Source organism: Malaclemys terrapin, chromosome 11 (genome assembly GCF_027887155.1).
Source record: "Malaclemys terrapin pileata isolate rMalTer1 chromosome 11, rMalTer1.hap1, whole genome shotgun sequence".
NCBI lineage: Eukaryota > Metazoa > Chordata > Testudines > Emydidae > Malaclemys > Malaclemys terrapin.
Genome location: NC_071515.1, coordinates 28568910 through 28589942, shown reverse-complemented (window position 1 = coordinate 28589942; position 21033 = coordinate 28568910). Strand labels below are relative to the sequence as shown.

At 41.0% G+C, this 21033-nt stretch overlaps 1 protein-coding gene across 4 annotated transcripts in view; it reads right to left on the bottom strand.

The window, feature by feature from the left end:
* Nucleotides 1-21033, bottom strand: part of STAT4 (signal transducer and activator of transcription 4) — a 68569-nt gene that overhangs the window by 5614 nt on the left and 41922 nt on the right. For 2 of the 4 annotated variants that reach the window (XM_054044697.1, XM_054044699.1), the window contains exons 9-21: nt 19291-19449; nt 18337-18429; nt 17354-17413; nt 15191-15208; nt 15011-15104; nt 13544-13588; nt 9140-9223; nt 8171-8269; nt 5593-5728; nt 2760-2812; nt 1283-1377; nt 669-805; nt 349-540 (exon numbers count right to left, since the gene is read on the bottom strand). In XM_054044697.1, coding sequence (XP_053900672.1) covers nt 349-540; nt 669-805; nt 1283-1377; nt 2760-2812; nt 5593-5728; nt 8171-8269; nt 9140-9223; nt 13544-13588; nt 15011-15104; nt 15191-15208; nt 17354-17413; nt 18337-18429; nt 19291-19449 — 1265 coding nt within the window. The remainder of the gene's footprint in view (nt 1-348; nt 541-668; nt 806-1282; nt 1378-2759; nt 2813-5592; nt 5729-8170; nt 8270-9139; nt 9224-13543; nt 13589-15010; nt 15105-15190; nt 15209-17353; nt 17414-18336; nt 18430-19290; nt 19450-21033) is intronic. The other 2 variants (XM_054044698.1, XM_054044700.1) reach the window with 2 other exon arrangements.

Sequence of the window (21033 nt, the reverse complement as noted above, 5' to 3'; positions counted from 1 at the left end):
GACCAGGCCTATGTGTCATTGTTATTTATTATTTGTATTGCTGTAGTACCTACAGTTCACAGAGTAGGGTCCAACTATGCTAGGTGCTGAACAAACACACAACAAAAACACAGTCCCTGCCCCAAAGAGCTTACAATCTAAATATACGACAAGAGACAACAGGTGGAAACAATAGGCAGACAGGGGGTGCATGAGAAAACAAGTACAGTTTTTATAAAGGCATTCCATAAAATGAGGTAATGTTTTCAGAAGTAAACATTTGTTTTCCTTAGAAAAAAGTTCATTTGCATATCATCTGAATTTAATGTTACTTTCCAACAAGGATAAGTATAGACTATAGAGCCCAACCTTCATTTGGCTGACTGCTGTAGTATTTGCCAAAGGCTTTATCTTTGGGAATATCTGGATACAGATATTTCAGTGGATTTTCAGGAACATTGTCTGCCAAAATAACTTTGTAATCTCGCAAAATGTCAGCAAATGGCAGCGCAGTTAAACGACCTTTATTATAGGGTTCCACTGAGTGGAACCTTACTTCTCCTGTAAAGACACAAAGGCAATATAATTGTGAATAGGCAAAGAGGTCAACCGTCATAATCAGCTACACATTTCACCTATCATTTATAGTTTAGGTTGTCTTGAATTTTACACTTTTAAGTTGCACTTACCGTTTTCTGACTGGTCCACCCAGGTAAATGTAATTCCCCCCAGGTTGCTTTCACTAAACCTTAATAAAAATGTTCCAGGCATTTTGTCCCTGAGCAAAACTCGTTCTTTCTCCTTGCTCACAAATCCCATTATATACCTGCAAGTATAAGAAAATTATGGCTTTACTTACAGAGTAATTACAGCATCCATTCTGTGGCATTCATTTCCCAACTTTTATCTTGCAATGCCAGATAAGTGCCGATCAAATAAAAGGCTGGTTTTATAGGGCCCACTGCTATAGACTTCACAAAGGCTCCACATGAAGTTAGTGGGAGTTTTATCTGCACAGGAACACAGCATGGGCCCCCATCACAGCGTGCAGCATGACAAAATTTATCATATTACTTGCCTGTAAACTAACTGAGTCCATAAGAGAGAAATATAAAATCCACTTTGAATAGTTTCAGTAGAGTTTTCTTCAGGCTACACATAATTGCAAACAGTATGGCATACTTGGAGATTTTTAGGCCTTTGGAAATTATTTTCTGTAATGCTGAATGTAGACTTAATAAAGAGAAGGGACAAATGAGATAAGCTTGTTATGTTAATGGAGAGTTGCCAGTATATTGCTCACCCGTCAATCCAAAGAGGAAGAATGTGTTTTTTAATTAGGTCCAGTATTGCTTCGAGCCATACCCAAAAGGTAAATGACTTTCCAGGTAAATGTTCCTATTGGTAATATAAACAAACAAATAAAAAGATAATTTCAACCACATCTTTAACACAATATCAATGCTGCATGTCCCTGTCATTTTCACAGGAATAGTCCTAGTCTCTATTTATGTGAGAATGATAGAGAAATGTGTTAAAAGCAGCAATTCAAATCTTACTATCTTGTGTAAAAACAAAATATCTATATGATTTGCTTTTAAAGATTTTTAGAGGAAGTGCTTCACTTTAAAATCTTTATTTAGAATAATGAATGTCTATATCAGTGTTTCCCAAACTTGGGACGCCGCTTGTGTAGGGAAAGCCCCTGGCGGGCCGGGCCGGTTTATTTACCTGCCGCGTCCGCAGGTCTGGCCGATCGCGGCCTCCACTGGCCGTGGTTTGCCACTCCAGGCCAATGGGGGCTGCTGGAAGTGGCGCGGCCGAGGGACGTACTGGCCACCGCTTCCAGCAACCCCCATTGGCCTGGAGCGGCGAACCGCGGCCAATGGGAGCCGCGATCGGCCGGACCTGCGGACGCAGCAGGTAAACAAACCGGCCCGGCCCGCCAGGGGCTTTCCCTACACAAGCGGTGTCCCAAGTTTGGGAAACACTGGTTTATATCATTTCTCCCTCACTATGAAACTACAGCTTGAGAGCACAGAACACAGCTATTTCCTTCCAAGAATCTTTAGATATTACAAATATATTTTAAATAATGTATCTTTAATATGAATGTATTGACTGTACTTTCCATACTCAGTATTTTTGTCTGATTCTGACCAAAGTATTTAGATGTATTGATTTACAGCCAATCAGTTCTTGAAGTATCTTTGTTTTAGTTCACAAATGAGCATCTGGTGTAATTTAACTTTTTAAAACAATTTTAGGGTCTGGCTCCCATCAGTGATTATGGTTTCTTAAGTCAGTTGTAAGCTAACTAGAATGGTCAAAGAAGATTCAGACAAAACTACTGACTAATGGTCAAGCCATTAATTTTCTAGAGATGGCCTGTATGTGCCAATTTAAACTGCATCGCCATTAAAATATAGTTCAGTTTCAACAACTTTAGGACAGGTCATTTTGTGGAGTAAAGGGTGACCCAGGTTGGTTTAGGGCATGAACCCCTCCCAGCCAGATTTAACCATTAGGGTCCTTGTTGCTTCTTTCCATGAAGTAGCATTTTAGAATTTAATTTAAGTGTGCTAGGCCTGGAAATCCTGACACAGGGCAGCTCTGTGTCAGGATTTCCAGGCCTAGCACACTTAAATTAAAGGATAGGGCCAATCCTGATCTCAGACATGTCAAGTGGGAGGTCTGTCAGTGAGGTCAATGGGGCAGAATTAAGCCTGCAAGCAGGCGCTCAAAGGAAAAAGAAGAATTTTTTTTTTTTACAATCGTACCTTGCAGAACTTTGCCCAGGACAGTTGATAATCATTGTAACTAATTTGTTGCCCTAAAATTTAAAAAGAAATATATCAGTCCCTTTGTCTGAAGTTCCTGAAATAGGTTCATTTGTGATATTTGAATATTAAAAGCATTACATTGTACATGACATTTAACTGAACAACATGACTACAAGCAAAGTTTCTCTATAGGTGGACCTGCAATTTAAACATTACAGCAATGCTTTGAAGCAATGTGGGACTTCTGTTCTATATCAACTTAAACACAGAGTTCCACTTTTTATCTGAGTTTGCTGCTCATGGGCTTCACTTTATCTGAGACTTTTCTGTTCAAAGTTCTAATAAGAAAATCTTTTATGATACATATGTCCCTACCAATTTACTCTTCTGTAAATGCTAGCAGAGAATAAATATAGTACCTTTAGAGTAACATCACTTAACGTAGTTATTAGTCGTATTGTTTCAAATCTTTAATGTCTAAATAAGAAGTCATGATTCTCCTGTGAAATAAAACCAACCTCATCCTAATTTTGTTCCCTTCTAATTACTGAGATACAAGAGGAGGGAGATCTTGTTTAAACAGGAAATGGCACCTGGAAATTGCACCAGGTCCCAGACATTTATCCAGTAACAGGCTAGATCACTTGAAGTTTTTGGGGAAGGAGTGGGAGCTGGGAGGGGAGATCTTTCAGCCTGACTATCTTGCAGGAGGAGGATTCAGGTACAGGCACAATGTCTGGGGAAATGCAAACATTTCCTTCTCTCTTTTTTTTTTCCTACTGTACTTATGATTCTCCTTGTTGTGGCTGCAGGTCTTTTGCATTCTCACTCTTGGTCTTGTCCCTCTAATTTTATTAGTGTGGTTGCAGCTCTGGATCCCAGCCCTAGAAGAGGTTGACTATGTGCACATTGGACATGCACAACTGCACCTCTCTTCAACCTGCACCACCATCACTTCACTGCAGGAAGTGGCTCTAATCTGGATGTTCCCTCCTCCTGTACAACAAGCCACTAAAAAAAGTGGTTTCATTCCCCTAGGCAAATTGCCTTCCCCTCCCAATCCTCCTGCAGCAGCCTTCCCCAAACCATTAGTAGCTGCCTTAATCCCCTTTTGCTGCACCTCAGAAGTATCTTCCTGTCATAAATATAGAGGGAAATGTGCATAAAATCCCTCCTTGGCAGCTGTACTGAATCACCTTACCTGTAAGGGGTTAAGCAGTTCAAATAATCTAGTTGGCACCTGACCAGAAGGATCAATGAGGAAAGAGGATACTTTCAAATCTGGGGGGGAAGGATTTGTTTGTTGTTCCCTCTCTGGACGGAGGGAGACGCCAAGCAGGTACAACATCTCCTAAAAATATACTTGGAATAATCCATCTAAAACCACAGAAATTGTAAGTAGAGCAAGGAAATGCATTAGGTTATCTTTTGTTTTGTGAATTTTTCTATGCTACAGAGGTAGTTTTATTCCTGTTTTTGTAACTGTGAAGCTGAACCCAGAGGGGAATCCGCTGGGTTTTAAATCTTATTACTGCCTTGTAAAGTTACTTTCCATCCTGATTTTGCAGGTGTGATTCTTTAACTTTTTTCTTTATAAATAAAGTTCTTTTAAGAACCTGATTGATTTTTATTGTCCTGAAGACAAAGGGTCTGGTCTGTGCTCATACTGCTAAGGCAATTGGTTGGTATATTATTCTCAAGCCTCCCCAGGAAAGGGCGTGAAGGGCTTGGGGGGATATTTTGGGGGGATAGGGATTCCAAGTGACACTTTCTTGAATTTTTGTGTAAATCACTTGGTGGTGGCAGCAATACCGTCCAAGGACAAGGAAAGGAATTTGTGCCTTGGGGAAGTTTTAACCTAAGCTGGTAGAAAATAAACTTAGGGGGTCTTTCATGTTGGTCCCCACATCTGTACCCCAGAGTTCAGTGTGTGTGGGGGGGGAACCCTGACACCTCCCCACCTCAGCCTCCACCAAAACTAAAATCTAGCTAAGGAGCCCCCCTGTGTTTTGTCAACATCTTTTCTTCCCTTCCTCCATCAAAAAGGGCAACCAGTCCAATCAATATCCACCTGACAATATCTACCCGACTGACATTAGAAGGAACAGCCTCTCCACCTTTTAACCACAGATAAATCTACCAGCCTCCTCCAAAGCCTGAATCCCCCTTCAGGAGGACAGGTAGCTGAAACCTTCAAGTGTCTATCCTGCTACTAGAAGGCTTACTACGACTTAACTATTACACTTCCTGCCCATAGAGAACCCCCCCTCTCCTTCATCAGCAGAGCAGGAGTGATCTCTCTTTGCGTTCGGAAGACAAGTAACCCAGAAGATAAAAGGTATATTATTTTTTTTTAAACAGACCAAGACTGCCCTTTCATTTCATAATAAGTTGACAGTTCTTTAACAAAGCTTACCACAGTTTGTTGCAACTATGACACCCTTTTGCTTAGCCTTACCATCCGAAAGTTCACAAGCTGAGGCACTTTTTGTCACGAATAAGGTGAAACAAACTTTTTTTACTTTGAAAGTATTAACAAACAATTAGCAATGCTGAGCTGAGTGGCGGAGGTGGTTGTGTTACTGAAAAGTGATGTCACCTGTAGCAATAGTACATGAGAGCACAAAGGGGAGGAAGGCAAACTGTGTTTACAAACTGGTTTAGAACTAGTGAACAATGTGGGGGAAGAAGGGGTGTGTGTGCGTGTGGAGGAGGGGATTTTGGGCATAAATTCTGACCTCTAACCTGCAAGTGAGCAGAGCGTGGCCTGTCGTGTAATATTTAGAAGTAAATGGAAATTGAACAACTATCATAGTTTTATGGTTCTTACCCATAAGTTTCTCTGCCAGCATATTGAGCTGCTCAGAATTGAGTCCACGACCAACATAAGATGAAAACTGCCAGCTCAGTACTTCTAAGAGTTGACTCAGAGTGGCAGTAGGAGGATTGTTAAAGAAACCCAGGTTCTGCAATAGAATTCATGCTTTGTTTATACATTGGTAGCCACTCTGAAATATTAGACATTTCAAACTGCAAAGAGGAAGTCAGATGCACCTTAGTTTTGATAGCAGCACTTTCTTCTGACACTATCAATGCTAACTATTGAAAAGCTGACCAATAAGAGCAGGTGTTCTCAGAAGACAATTTTCATCTGGAGCAAACACAACTTCAGTGTGCCAAGTCTACTAACTAACCCTTTAGACCAGTGGTTCCCAAACTTGTTCCACTGCTTGTTCAGGGAAAGCCCCTGGCGGGCCGGGCCGGTTTTTTTTACTTGCCGCGTCTGCAGGTTCGGCCGGTTGCGGCTCCCAGTGGCCGTGGTTCGCTGCTCCAGGCCAATGGGAGCTGTTGGAAGCGGCGCGGGCCGAGGGACGTGCTGGCCGCCACTTCCAGCAGCTCCCACTAGCCTGGAGCAGCGAACCACAGCCACTGGGAGCTGTGATCGGCCGAACCTGCGGACATTGCAGGTAAACAAACCAGCCCGGCTCGCCAGGGCCTTTCCCTGCACAAGCAGCGGAACAAGTTTGGGAACCATTGCTTTAGACACCCTGTATAGCAATATGTTAAATTCTTTTTATAGCCTGGCTGATTTTTTTTTTTCCATTTGAATCATTTAATCTAAAACAGACTAATGACTGTGCTCAAAAGACTTCAGTTAAGAGTTTTGTTTGGGTTAAAATTGATATCTAGAGGGATTGTCATTTGGCCTGCCGATTCTTGTTGGCATTCTGACACATCCTTTCTTGCATTCTCTCTCCTCACAACATCTACAGACAGCCACCAAACCCTGACTGAAAAACTAGAGGAGCTTCTCATTCAGAGCTACTATTAGAGCTATTCCACAACGTGGCAGAAGTAATGCTGGTAAAGGTAATTGATGTGACTAACTTAGCAGTTTGTGCTGAACCTCCCACAGACTGAGAACCTCCCTGAAGTTGGGGCTACTAGCAGGTGGTACTAGTCCACTTACTAATGTTCTAATTTAATAAAAGCACTAACTCCTGTGAAATAAGTGAGGGGAACTGTCTTTAATATAGTACAGAAACTCTTATGTATCCAATTTGACAGACTGATATTGCAATGAATTAATCTGAATAACGAAAGCTCTTTTATATACAACGTAAGTATATATTAATCACAGCCATGAATAATTTTTTTAAGTGAAGTTAGTGTTTGTGAATGGTGTAGGTTGGCATTATTTAGTACAAGGCAATCTTAAAGTCTATGAGTCTATAAGGTCAGAAGGGACCATTATGATCATCTGGTCTGACCCGCTGCAGGCCACAAAACCGTCCCTACACCTTCCCTTGACTCTGCTGTTGAAGTCCCCAAATCCTGTGTTTTAGTGACTTCAATTGGCAGAGAACCCTCCTGCTAGCGATCCCTGCCCCATGCTGCGGAGGAAGGCGAAAAACCTCCAGGACCTCAGCCAATCTACCCTGGAGGAAAATTCCTTCCCGACCCCAAATATGGCGAGGAGTAAGACCCCGAGCATGTAGGCAAGAGGCTCCAGCCTGACCCTTGTTAGCCATTATACTATTTACCTGCCATTGCTCGGTATTCCTTGGCTAATATGTTTTACCATTAAACCATTCCCTCCATAAACTTATCTAACTTAATCTTAAAACCAGACAGGTCCCTCACCCCCACCGTTTCATTCGGAAGGCCGTTCCAATATTTCACCCCTCTGACGGTCAGAAACCTTCGTCTAATTTCAAGCCTAAACTTCCCCACGGCCAGTCTTCTAAGGTGTTCCATATACTCACAAATTAGGAACAGTGCAAGAAGCAGGAGTACAATACTTCCGAGTACACCCCTTCAATTTGCCTTAGTCCTGTTGCAGAGAAACCGCATCAAGAGAGTGAAAGGGTAATTAAACCTACAAGCCCATTCCATTACTGGTTTTTTTACCAAGACTACCAACATGCCAGTTGAGAATGTTCGCTCTGTGAGTTAGATTTGTTCACTAAGAACTATGTATGATGCCTAGCAGAGTGGGGTCCTGGTACATGCTTGGGGCTCCTAGACCCTATAATAATACAAATCAATAATAAATAGTTTGGAAACTTCTAATACATCATTTCATACAGACCAAACACCAGAAGTCAAATGGTAACAGGTCAGTATTGACTGAAAACTATCTTACATTTGAACTGACGATCTGGAGGTAAAAAAGGGCACCATATCTCGATCCAAAGACCCATTCAGTCCTCTACATAATGTTAATCGTATTATTATAAATGTGATTACAGCTAATTTGTAGTATAACGTGTGTGTGCAGGAAAAAAAGGCCAGATTTCCTAGAAGTATCAGATCTGGGAAAAAATCTTTTTCTGCTGATACATTTGTTTGACAAGTGGATAACTAGAAATATACAGAAAATTAATATTTGGGATTTGAAGACCTACCTGAGAATCCTTTGACAACAAGTTGTACCAAATAATAGAAGCCCAAGCATTAGGTAACTGACTGACATTGGAAATCATCACTACAGGCAAAGAGCTTGTCTGGTGAAGAAGACAGAATATGTGAATGTTACAGCGTATTGCATACAAGGCATTCATTGGGGAATGTATTAGTCTGCAAGCATGTTTTTTTTTTTTTTTAAATTCGCATAATAGTTTTGTAGTATTGGAAACTGTAATAGTCTCAATATCACCAATTCGTCTTTTAGCATATTCCTAGGGGAGGAGATCTGCTGGGGTGCTGTTGCTGGCTAATGGTTGGTCTGTGAACCCAAGGGATGGGCCCCCAAATGTCCAGTGAATGTTAGTCTCAGAGCTCAGCTATATGTGCTGGACTCCACAGCGACCCAGGTGGCTGGCTGTAGCTGTGGCTAGGGGCTGCCTTATCAGCTGTATGAAAGCTGCACAAAGTATAGCTGCCAATAGCCAGTCATCTGTCTGGCAGGAAGGGGACCTATGGTATCCCTAGAACTGTTGGAGACCTTTAGGGCTCATTTCATCCACACTATGATGCCCACAAATGGTGAATCAGGAAGAGCTGCAGGCATGTGTATCATGGGCCCCTAAAACTTTCTCTTGCCATATATCAAATCTTCTCAAAGCAGCATGCTGTGCTGCTCCATGGGGCATTCCAATCCTGCGTCTATTGAACTCAATGGGAATTTTGCCACTGATTTCACTGGGGGCAGGATTGTGCACTAAATTCTCTGCAGAACATCATATTTATGCTGTACCAAAGTGAAGTGTGCATAGCCAATTAGAGTTAGCCAATTAGATGACTTAAAAGTTGCTGTATGTATCTATGTACTGTACATCTTCTATCTCAAACTCTTGTAAGTAATATGTATTAATTTGGCTTGAGGACAAATAATTACTTATTCTTTCCCACATAAAAACAGTGAAAACACTCACCTCCAAATCTACAGTCAGACCATACAGGGAGACCTGTGTTTCAAAGCTGATGGAGTGTAGCTCTTCAGTTACCATCTGAGGGCCCTGAGGAAGCAAACACATTATAAAACTGTGAATAAAGTTGGCACTTAAAACTGGTTTTGGCAGCCTGACTACAACCAAACCGTGCAGAGAACACAACACTGAAAGAACATATGCCAGTTGAATATACTGTTTAAGCAGAGCCAGTGGAAAATCGTGGGTGTTTATAAAAAAAAAAAAAAAAAAGGCAGTACCCTGACCTTAAACTCTGTCTAAAACTTCAGCAGTTTTCTGAAGAAGCTAAGAAAACATTGTTAAAGGGATTGTTGCACTTTTAAAGACTGAAGTGAAAAATGAACAAAAGGAACTGTGCTTTTTGCAAGTTCTAGAGATGGCCTCAAACTTTTTTTTTTTTTTAAAAAACCTTCTTTCGTGATTAACAATTTCAATGTAAAACAGATTCCGATTTCCCAGAGGACTCTATCTTTGGAGGACTAGGAATGCAACATCCCAGGAAGGATAAACTTGAGCAGCCGCTCAATTAGCTTTCCTGTTGCCCAACAGCTCCTCCATATATTGGGCTAGATTGTGCAGTTTGCACAAAGAGCTGCATGGAGGCCCTCCTGCACCAGTAGCAGTACAGGGAGTGACTGCCTCAGGCATAAACTCTCCCAGGGTTGCTCAGCACTCATGGGGGTGGGAGGGTGCATGCACTGCTCTGTACCATCCAAAGGGATGGTGTATCTTGCTCTCTAGTGTGCTAGAGCCCCACTTCCTTTTCAGTTGATTTGCTCCATGGAGGGGTTAAGGTGAAATCCCTGCTTACAGAGAGTATTTATAATTCTCTGTCTTTGCATAGGTCACATGAGGAAGGTCTCCTTCCATGACTCCCCTTCCCCTTGCACATGTCAGTTGGGAGCTGCAGATCAGGTTTCCACCTCCTATCAGGTCAAAGTTCCCCTCCTGAAACTACCAAATCCTGCCATTCCTAGTATAAAATTAAATGGAGAAAAGCCACTTTTTTTTACAACCAAAAGTGAGACAAAAACCCAAATGCATGTTGTCAACTTTATGCATCAGCCAAAGCCATGAAAGGCACAGTTTCACTGGCTTTGCAGTTCACCTTTTAAGTTAAGCTTTGAATTAAAAAGTACCCCCACACACACCCCAGTGTGGCATAAACCACAGCTGCAGAACCTTCTGATCAGTAGGCTTTCATGGACACTTACCTGGAATGGAAGAACTAACCAAGCACAGAATTAAAAACTGTCTCTGCCCTGGGCCAGATTTTTAAGGTATTTAAGCACCTAAAGATGCAGATAGCTGCCTAGTGGGATTTTCAAAAGCACCTGACCTCTCTCAGGAGAGAGTTTATTTGCCTATTCTAGCTACTACACTCCTTTGCCTTCTCATTTCTTTCAGAACCTGGGACCAGCAGCAGTGTGGCACAAATAACACAGCTATAACAACCAAGCAGGATACTTGTGCTACCTCATTTCTGAATTCATTTCTAGAGCCTCAGTATACTTTTTTTCCAGTTGCAGCATGGAACATGGACAATTGTCTCCATCTGTTAACTAAAATGATTAACTCTAACTCCCCGTACAGGACTAGAACACTGACCATATGTGTTTTGAAGTGCAGATCTGAAAACTGTAACCACAGACATACTTGGAGAGCAAGTTCTACCAACTTCTGCCTTTTTATAAGCACAGAAGTTTGGCATCTGTCACTACGTGCAGGGATCCACCAGCAGTTTTACTTAAACACTCCAAACTAGCTATATAGCTCCAATAATCCTACTGAAAGTCATAGTCTCCTCTTGCCTGCAGCAAATGGAAGTACCCAGCAGAAAAGATTTGAGGACAAGAAGTAGCCACCAATATGCTTGTACTATAACCTCAGAAAGTGGGGGCCAGCAGCAATAGAGCGAAATCTGGCAAATTTGTGGCATGTCCAGATAAGCCACACACCGGAGTAAGAACAAAAGTAACAGAGTGGCCAAATCACAAGGATATTCACATAGAATCACTCTGTCTCTGTGCTGTTCCTTGTCCTCCCCCTGCACAAAAGGCTCTTGCTGCCACTGGCTTCCCCACATGCTGGCAGCATGGCTGTGACTCCCTCTGATGGTGGAGAAGGATGATCAGAGGATATGTAGCTGCTCAGAGTCGCTGTAACTGCATTCTGGATATTATCCCATTTAACAAAAAGAATGGTACACAAATTACAGCCTTTTCCCGGCCCCTCTCTTCCATCCAGCCCATATCCCTCACACTGGTGCCAACGCTCATAATTTTATTGTGAATCTTGTCTTATTTTTTTAACTTGAAGTCCCATTTCCTGGAGACCTGTGGTTATGTGAGAATCTCCCTTTACTTTTTGTGGGTTTTCTTTAAATGAATATTGTTAACCTTCCTGGATATAGAGAGAATTTGGAAAATTTAAAACCTAAAAGGCTAACGAACTAGAAGGCAAATAAAAAAACCCCAAACCCTAATTGTTTAAAGTCTCATGATTTTTAAACAATCTCATAACATTTTTGGGGGGCCTGATGCATACATTTTGAACACTTGGGGTTCCTGATACTAGTTTTGAGTGGACACTCGGGGAGGATGTGATCTGTTGGAGGAATATACTCTCTCACTACCTGTCCCATCTGCATAGGCCTCAACTTTTCTTCATGCCATCAGTGCTATTTTGCTTCCCACTGTGCTGCATAAAGGGGAGCATTTAGCCTTGGATGATTTTGGATTTAATGGGAAAGACTCATCGACAACTAAGATAAGCACACAGCATCTGTTACTAAATCCAAACTTAACAAGAAGTGCACAAACTGAGGGCAGGGCAGTAGCATTTTATACCCACTTTGCACTCATTTACCCTAGTGCAAATTCACTTCACAAGGTGCAGAGCAACAGAGAATCAGACCCTGAGTTTCAGTTTTACTATTTAAATGGTGAATTGTTCCAGTCAAGAATACAGATGTGTGTGCAAAAATGTGTCCTGCTTGGTTTTGGGTTGTGGTTTCTTTTTGTTTGTTTAAACCATCCATGCTGATCTTTTCTTATTTTGCACATAAACTCTATTACGAAGGCCTGGTCTATACGCAGTTTTTGTACTCTTATAACTGTCTTTTAGGAATGTGTTGTGTTTTTTTTATTATTTTTTTTTTAAAGATATACTAGTATAACACCTAATGCGGATGCAGTTAAACTGCTAGAAAGGTACTGTAGACAGGGCTGGCACAACCCATTAGGCGACCTAGGCGGTCGCCTAGGGCACTAACATTTGGGGGGCAGCGACCGCGGCTGCCTAGGGCAGCAAAAAAGCTGGTGGCGCTCCTGACTATAGACCAGTATAGCTTTTCCTCTTCCCACACAGGAATATTCCATACCATTTTTAAACTGGTATAGCTGCATCCACACTAGAGGGTTATACCACTTTAATTATACTGGTACTGGTACAGTTAAAGCTGTACGAACATTCATGTGTAGGTTTCTAATTTTTGTTTCAATCTGATCTTAAACAAAAACCTGAGGATAAATTGCAAACTTACTCGAAATACGAATTCATACTGATGTCCCTACACCATTTAATGGTATCTATTTAAAAGTGTGTTTTTTAGAGAGCAAGACAATGCCTATTTTGAGGTTATGTAAATTTTTCTTTGGGGTATAAGGGGGAGGAGCATATTTTTAGACTCTTCTAGGATGCAGTCACTCACAACATCTGTTCACTTTACAAAGCTGAAGTGTACACAAGTCTCCCAAATGTCAGAGGGCATGGATAGTCCACAGCTGAAGTTTTATATTATAATCTATCCAGTAGGGGGCGCACTAAGACCAGCTTCTGATAAATATTACCAAAGCAGGACCAAATTCAAAGCTGATTGAAGAAGGCACAACTCCATTGACTTAAATACAATTACACCTTATTCCAGTTGTGAATTTGGCTCTTAGTTTATTTATTTAATGAACTGTTCTTACTGGACTTAATAAAAAAAAAGTCTGTGGAAACATTTCTCTTGTTCTGGATTTCATAAAACTTTGTTTTTACAAAATGCAAATGTTGAGGCCCAATTTAAAAGAATACTCCTTAAGAAGAAACACATGCATTTGGATACATATATCCTGCTGTCTAATCCAACTGTTTTTGTTGTATAAAATTGAGGCTTTTTAATTCAAACTTCTAAGAAATTTATTTCTGAAAAGTTCTCATGTATTTTTATTATATTACGACTGTCTACTGTTCAGTTTATCATGACTGTGTTTATTTCAAAAGCTAACATGCCTACAAATGAGATCAGTGGAAATGCATTCTAAAATACTTTTTATTTGAAAGTCCTAAAAAAACATATTCCAAAACTAAAAAACTTTATACCTCATTTCCTTTGCTTCCAGCACTCGATTTCATTTCTTTGGGTTGCTGTAAAATGGAAATTAAGATCTATATTCAGGAAGTTTATAGATGGAAATATTTAGCAGCAGTATTTGCTACAGTGGTTTTACTACTATGGTTGTACAGTGATGGTCTATTTGTGCTGTGCATCCTTCAGAAACTAACATATGATTTCTTCAGGGATCTCAAAATAGTATGTCTACACTACCCGCCGGATTGGCGGGTAGTGATCGATCGATCGGGGATCAATTTATCGCGTCTAGTGTAGACATGACAAATCGATCCCCAATCGCTCTGCCATTGACTCCGGAACTCCACCACGGGGAGAGGCGGAAGCGGAGTCGACGGGGGAACGGCAGCCGTCGATCCCGCGCCGCGAGGACGCGAAGTATGTGATTCTAAGTCGATCTAAGATATATCGACTTCAGCTATGCTATTCTCGTAGCTGAAGTTGCATATCTTAGATCGATTCCCGCCCCCCCGCTCCCCACCAGTGTAGACCAGGCCTTGATGGCTGGTGGAATCAAAATCTGCCTTGCCATAAATTAATGGCACTAGGTAATCTTGTGATAAGTACACCATTTATATTGAATACCTATAATTAAGGCTCTGATGGTGATTCTTGATAAATCTATTCAGTGAGTTATTATTTTAAAGAATTTTTTTAAATACACAATTAACTCCTAATATGTCAATAAAGCTAAGTTCATAATAAAAAAAAAACTAAACAAGAATGTAAAAAGTGAAGCCTTGCATTCTAATTGCAGACTCCTTTCCTGCAGAACTTCTACGATGCCCCACAGTGATTAAGTCACAGAAAGTCACACAACATATCATTGGAGACGTAGTCCAGTCAGGCAGCAGGACCAATCAGGAGAATAGGGACATGAGCGACCCAGAATTAATGTTGATTTTGACAAAACTCCATTTTTGATGGGAAAATTTTTCATTCAATATATTTCAAACACCCATTTTCCTTTATTTAATGTTTGTCTACTTGGTCAGCTCATCTGTTCATTCGAGAAAATATCCAAAATAATTATCAGTAGCAAATATGGAAATGCGAAAGCTACAAATCATATGAAGTCAGATGAAAAATCTAGAGCCACTGGACACAGAGGGGATGGGAGGGAGATTGGTTTGTAGAGCAGAAAGTACATGGTACCTAATCTTGTGTAGAGTATTAACAGTGAGCATTGTATAGCACATATTTGATAAAGAGAGTAAAAGTAAGTACTATGAGGCTATGTGTGCTGTTTCTTTAAAACTGCAGCAAAAAGTGGGGCATGTTGGGGCTGTGAAAGGTTCTAGGCAGAAGCTCTATAGTGAAGCAGAGAGAGAGACAGACAGCTGTAGGAATGATATAGTTTTCCTTATTCAGATTAAAAAAAAAAATCTGTGATTGCTTTACCAATGTCACATGACAAGAACAGTACCTGGCAAACTTACCAAATGTCTAAATTCTACAGACAGACTTCCATTTGCAGATTCATCCATATTCATAGCTTTGACATGAGTGCCACATAGAACAAATCTGCGATTACTAGAAAACACATTATAACAATGTACACAATGGCAGATAAAATAATGTGGGATAAATTAAGAAGTCTCAAACTTTTATAGCCTTACCTTACAGTTGACACATTCCTTAAAAAAAAAAAAAAGAAAGAGAAAATATATCCTGTAACCCAGTGTGTGTGTGTGTGTGTATATATATATATATATATATAGTATGCATTCAAACTAAATAGCGCCTTTTTAAAAAGAGCAGATTAAATTATGCCTTGGCCTCTAAAGGTTCATCCATATTACAAATCCAGCTGTGACTTTTGTTCTGTAATCAGTCAGACACATGGCTAGTTATAAGTAATATGATTCACTTTGTGCCCCCACAGCCTTTTTTCTGCCATCAGAACCATATGTGCATATCCAAAGCTACCACTCTGCCTAACTGTTTGCATCAATGCATTCTGGGAAAATATAGGCATCTGTACAGCAGGGCACAGAATGACTGGAGAACATGCACACAGCATCAGCATGTAGAGCAATGCACTCTGAGATGTCCTGCTGCATAGACACCTGGGAAGAAGGAGGACTAACCAAATCAGTTTGGGTGTCCTGTTCACACTGTAAAAAAGAAAAATGGAAAAAAAGATGGGAGGAACCACTTACAGGAAGACAGCCATGTGCAAAGCTCAGTCTCTGGCAGGGGTGGAACACTCTGAGCTTCCATAGTTACTAACTATAGCACCAGTCCTCCAAGAACATGCTTAACTTTACTACCCTGAGTAGTCCAATTGAAATCAATGGAACTACTCACAGAAGTGAAGTTAAGCAGGTATGTAAATATTAGCAGGATCTGGGTCTATGTGGTGTTTTGAGATAAATTGGCTTTTAGAGCTAGCTATGCTATTAACTAATTACAAGTTAGAATCATTCAATTAGAAGTTGAAATGTGGCTAGGGCCTAAGGTTCTGCTGAGAACAGCCAGTGAGAAACCTGAAACTCCCATTCTCTTCAAGGAGCTGGACCTTAGTAGTTATTTGTTTTGTGATTACAAATTAATGCAGCCTGATTTCATCAAGAGTATAGGGGCACTGAAAAGACAGATGCACTTTGGCTTTCATCACACAACCTACGTTCACTTGGGTATGAGAACCTTTTAGTGAACCTGGGCTAACTTATGGTTTCCACCCAAAACTCGGCAAAACTGGTTGACATTTTGTAGTGGGGTGGTTGCCGCACTCCTGAGGAACAGGGGTTCAAAGCAGCCCTGCAGAGGGCTAGGGCTGAAGGAAAAGCATGGGCTGATTGGGGAAGGCAGTAATAGCTAGGGCCATGCCCCAATCAGGCCACAGCTGGCCCTATAAAAGGGCTGTAAGGCAGGAGCTCAAAGAACTCTCTCTCTAGCTCCTGAGAGAGAAGGACCTGGCTCCCTGCTAGCGGAGCAGGATACCTAGGGTGGAGCAGTGCTGCGGAAGAGCAGAGGAAGCTGGGGAGCTCCAGCCTAGTAAAACCCCAGGCTGCAGGTCTTGTTAAGGGCCTACAAAAGGGTACTGGGGCTGCAGGGGGCAGCCCAGAGATAGGCACAGGCAGCAGGGTCTTAACCGCCTTGCCGATGATGAGTGGTTTACAGATTGCAGTCGGCCCCAGGGAGCGGGGGGCTAGATGATGACTGGCAGTAGCCACTGAAGCAAGGTGGGTTTAGAGGGTTGGGGGTTCCCCTGGGAGGGGAGACCCAGCGCGAGGGGGTACTGTGGTGGGCAGAACCCCTGGGCAAAGGGCACCGGGGTCTAGGAGGGACACGGGGAGCCAGCAGCAGGTGAGACATCCTCCGGCAGAGGGCGCTCCGGAGCTGGAAAAGAGCTAATTCCCTGGACAGCCAGTAGGAGGCGTCACGCCGGTGAGTCATCGCACCGTTACACGTTCCCTTTATTTTTTTTTTTTTGTTTGGTATAAATTTAGAACTCAAGGGGCACAATCCCACAGGACTCAAAGCTGAAAAATGGTTTGCAGGAATATGCTGCTGCTGCCAGCCAAAACCACTGTGTTTCACACAGCTCCTGTTACAAATCTTCATTGGAATTGCTGTCTCAAATTTAAAAAAAATCAAGTAAAAATTAAGCTTTTTTTTTTTTTTTTAAACATAAGAAAATCTTTCAGCAGTTATTGACTCTAATAAACCTCCTTAACATTCAAATAGGTCTTATATTTTAAAAACACAACAACTTTAAAATCACCTAAAGCAGCAACACAGACGGTGAGCCCTAGCTGTATCATGTGGTCACTTACTTGTCAATAGTTGCTTTCACTCTGATCTGGTAGTTCAGCTCTGGCAATTTAATTAGCAGCCTGGGAAATAAAAAAGTGTAAAACTGAACAATCAGAACTAGGACTTGTCCCTTTTATATAATAAAGTTCATGTCATTATAGAATAAAGGCTGGTAGTTCCCTAGTCAAAGGTCTCTAAAATCCCATTTTAAAGAAAACCAGACCAAGTAAGCAGAGCTGTATCATGATTTGCGGGGTCCCAAGCTTAAGTTGAGGGAGATAAGGTGGCAAGTGCCTCCCTCTTCATTATAAGTGCTGGCATGTGACAAAAGTTAGGATGGCACAGGCAAGGTGTTACTGCATAAGACCTGCAGCTGTGTTGTGAGAGACATCAAGTGGATAGTAAGTATGGGGGTTCTTGTACCCTCGTCCCTCCTGTTCCCTCTGTTCTTACTGCTCGTGGATGGGATTCAGCTGCGAGTTCCACCATCCAGTCCTATTTTCAGAGTAGGCAAGGAGCCAGTGGGGAGCAAATTCAGGCTCTGAGCTGTTGAAGACATGAGCCTCCAAAAATGCAGTAATTTACCTTGCTTGTGGGCAAGAGTAGCCTTGAAAGTACTGCAGAGATGGCTTGTGTGATGTGATATATTATTATTCACTTTGTTTTTGTGCCTTATTTTGTTAGTAATGTCATTAAAGCAAGAATCCAATAAAGGATTTTTTTAAAAATGTGACCTAGCAAACATCTGAAGTCTTTACTCACAGTGAGAAGCTGCTACTTTCACTCATGTTGAACAGTATCTTACTCCATGTACAGTTGTAGGTGGCAGAATTTGGACCACAGTATATGTATGTCCTTACTCAAGAAAATTCTCATTGAAGGCAATAGGATCTCTGCTTGAGTGTAGTCATCGGGATTTGGCCCAATGTGTTAAACGTTGGCTCTCCCAGGATATAATGTAATATGGAAATAAAGGAATTAACGCTAGTCTTCCTTTACTTACCTTAGTTTAACAGTGAACTGTATTAAAGTTTTAAGTACCATTGGCCTCTGGGGATGGGTGGGCATGCAGGGCTGCCTTTCAATCACAAATGAACTAGTTGGCAAAGAAATAGCTTGATTAAAAGCATGCATAAATGTACAGAACTAGTCAAAAGGCTTTCATATCATGGAGGGTGACTTTTCTATGCATATTGGAGTGGCAGGTGTACATCCCAGTCCAACACTCACTTTCTATGAATTTCTTGTGCGTTATTCCCATAAAAAATGAACTAGTTGAATATAATAGAATACATCATAGCACAGAGATCATATTCCGCTAAAAGATGCAGGAAAGAGTCACCACCACAAATGAGGCAGGAAAACATGCTACAAAATCGGTTCCAATAAAATGTCTAAAACATGAAATACAACAATTATTTCACATTTCTGTCATATTTTAAAGACAAATGGCCAAATTTTGCTCTCAGACAGGGCCAATCCTAGGTATGTGCTAACAGTGCAGTCACATGTGGTACATCCACAGCATAGGCAAAACACCAGGGATGGTACAGTAACAAAATATGGTTTACTTAAAAGGAAGAAACTAAAAGGGATGCGTGAGTGTGGCACTCATGGCGGGGGAGGAGATGCATGGAAGAATTTGGCATCCCCTAGTCCCACACCAGGCCTTGTTCACAGAGGCACATGGAGGATTCCTGTTGAAATCAATGGGAGTTATGCATGTTTATCCAAAGGCAGAACTTGACCACAAAACTTTAAGGGCCTGATTTGTGAAATTCCTATCCCCAGGCTCCTACCAATGTCTGTTAGTGTTGTAGGTGCTCATCACCTTTAAATACCAAGCTCTAAAATCATTGCAGATATGTTCAGGTTTTTTTCTTTTCAATGATAAATTGTGTTTGTTTTAGATTCCTGCATCTTAAATGACACACAAAATGTATAATAGCCGATGTACCTTCGGAAAAGATTGTAGAGCAAGAAGTTGACTCTTTCCAACAGGTGAGGCCTTTGCAGTAGAATAGGATCTCCGTCATAAGTCAGTTTAGTCAACAGCTCATCCAATTTTTCCAGTTGCCTTCTTACTTGAAAAAGGCTCTCTGCCAGCAGTGTAAAACTATTGCAGAACAAATGATTGTTACATTCTCTCATATAAATTGCTTATTAGAACATAAAAGTTACTGAAGTTCTTGTCAGAAAAATCATAGAATTAGAATTGATTGTCATTTACTAACCTTATACAAGCTAACTTCAGCCAGTTAAATGAATACATGTGAACCATTGGCCAAATTGTTCCTATATCATTTCAGAAATTAGCCCTTTCCCAAAAGACCTCGTTGACACTGACTTGAAGCTGCCTGTGACTTGCTAAAGAGAAATATATATGCAACCACTACTATAGGACAACAATGCCACAGCTCAGTAGTATTTTTGCAAAACATGCTCTTTAAGAGAAGAACATTTATATCCCAGAGAAGTGAGGAGATGACTGTGAAAATCCAACCCAAGCACACTTGGTTATCAGTTTACCTTAATGAGATTCATGTGGCTAAAATCCCATATGGGACTCTGAAAAAAGTCTCCCTTCTCATAACTGTGTGAGGAGTGGATTAAAAAACTGAGCAGGGACTTCAAGATTTGTCCTGTTATATCTTTGTCACAAATTCACATAGGTCCTTACAAAAAGATTCATAGATTCTAAGACTGGAAGGGACCTCGAGAGGTCATCGAGTCCAGTCCCCTGCCCGCATGGCAGGACCAAATACGATCAGGTAGAGCTGGTTAAAAAAATTTTATTGAAAAAATATTTTGGTAACAAACAAAAAAAAAAAAGCTTTTCAACCAAAATACAAATTTTAATTTTGCTATCAATTTTCTGATGAAAAACTAAAACTTTTCCAACAGTGAAAAATGGTTTTGTTTTTGGTTGTTCCCCCTCTACCATTCTTTCCTTTTTTCCTTGCTGACCTTCACTATACCTCTTCCAGTGAGGGGAAAAAGCTTCATGGGACATAAAAAATTGTTGGGAAGGCTCTGAATGGAACAAGAATTTTCTCTGGCTCCATTATAATTGTCAAATTTAATTATGTTTATGTTCCAATTTGAACTTTGAATCTAGATATGACAACCTCCTTTTGAGCCTTGTGGTATTTTCAAATACAGGCTATGATCTCTCCTTAAACTCCTACTTGTTACAATGACCTATTGTTTCAAATCTGGTGAAGTGTTGCACTGAATGAGTCAAAGCATGAAGTCTTTACCTATTTCTTCCCCCGATAAAACTCCCACTGTCCTCAAGTGACGAGTTTAGTGAGCTCAGTGTGCCACTCTAATACGCACAGAGAAGTCATACTCCATGAGATGAGAGCGTTGTTTCTCTGTGGGTTTTTGACTAGATCTGTACATTTATGTGTGGTTTTAATCAAACTATTTATTTCTTTTTAGCAAAACTCCTTTGAGGAAGTGTATGTGATATATGGGAGGCTTGTCGCTGTTGTTTTGTTTGATAATCTGCAAGTGATGAGTCTCCGTGTATAGCTCGTTGTTTTGTATTCATTCTAACAGGAGATTATACCTATCAAAGCCCATTGCATTTCAGTTACTTATTTCCTTAACTGCTACCATATCAGCAGCAAACTCAATTAATTCATACATAAGGTTCCATGAGAGCTGCTGTTGTATCTTTTTACATGTGCTGGGC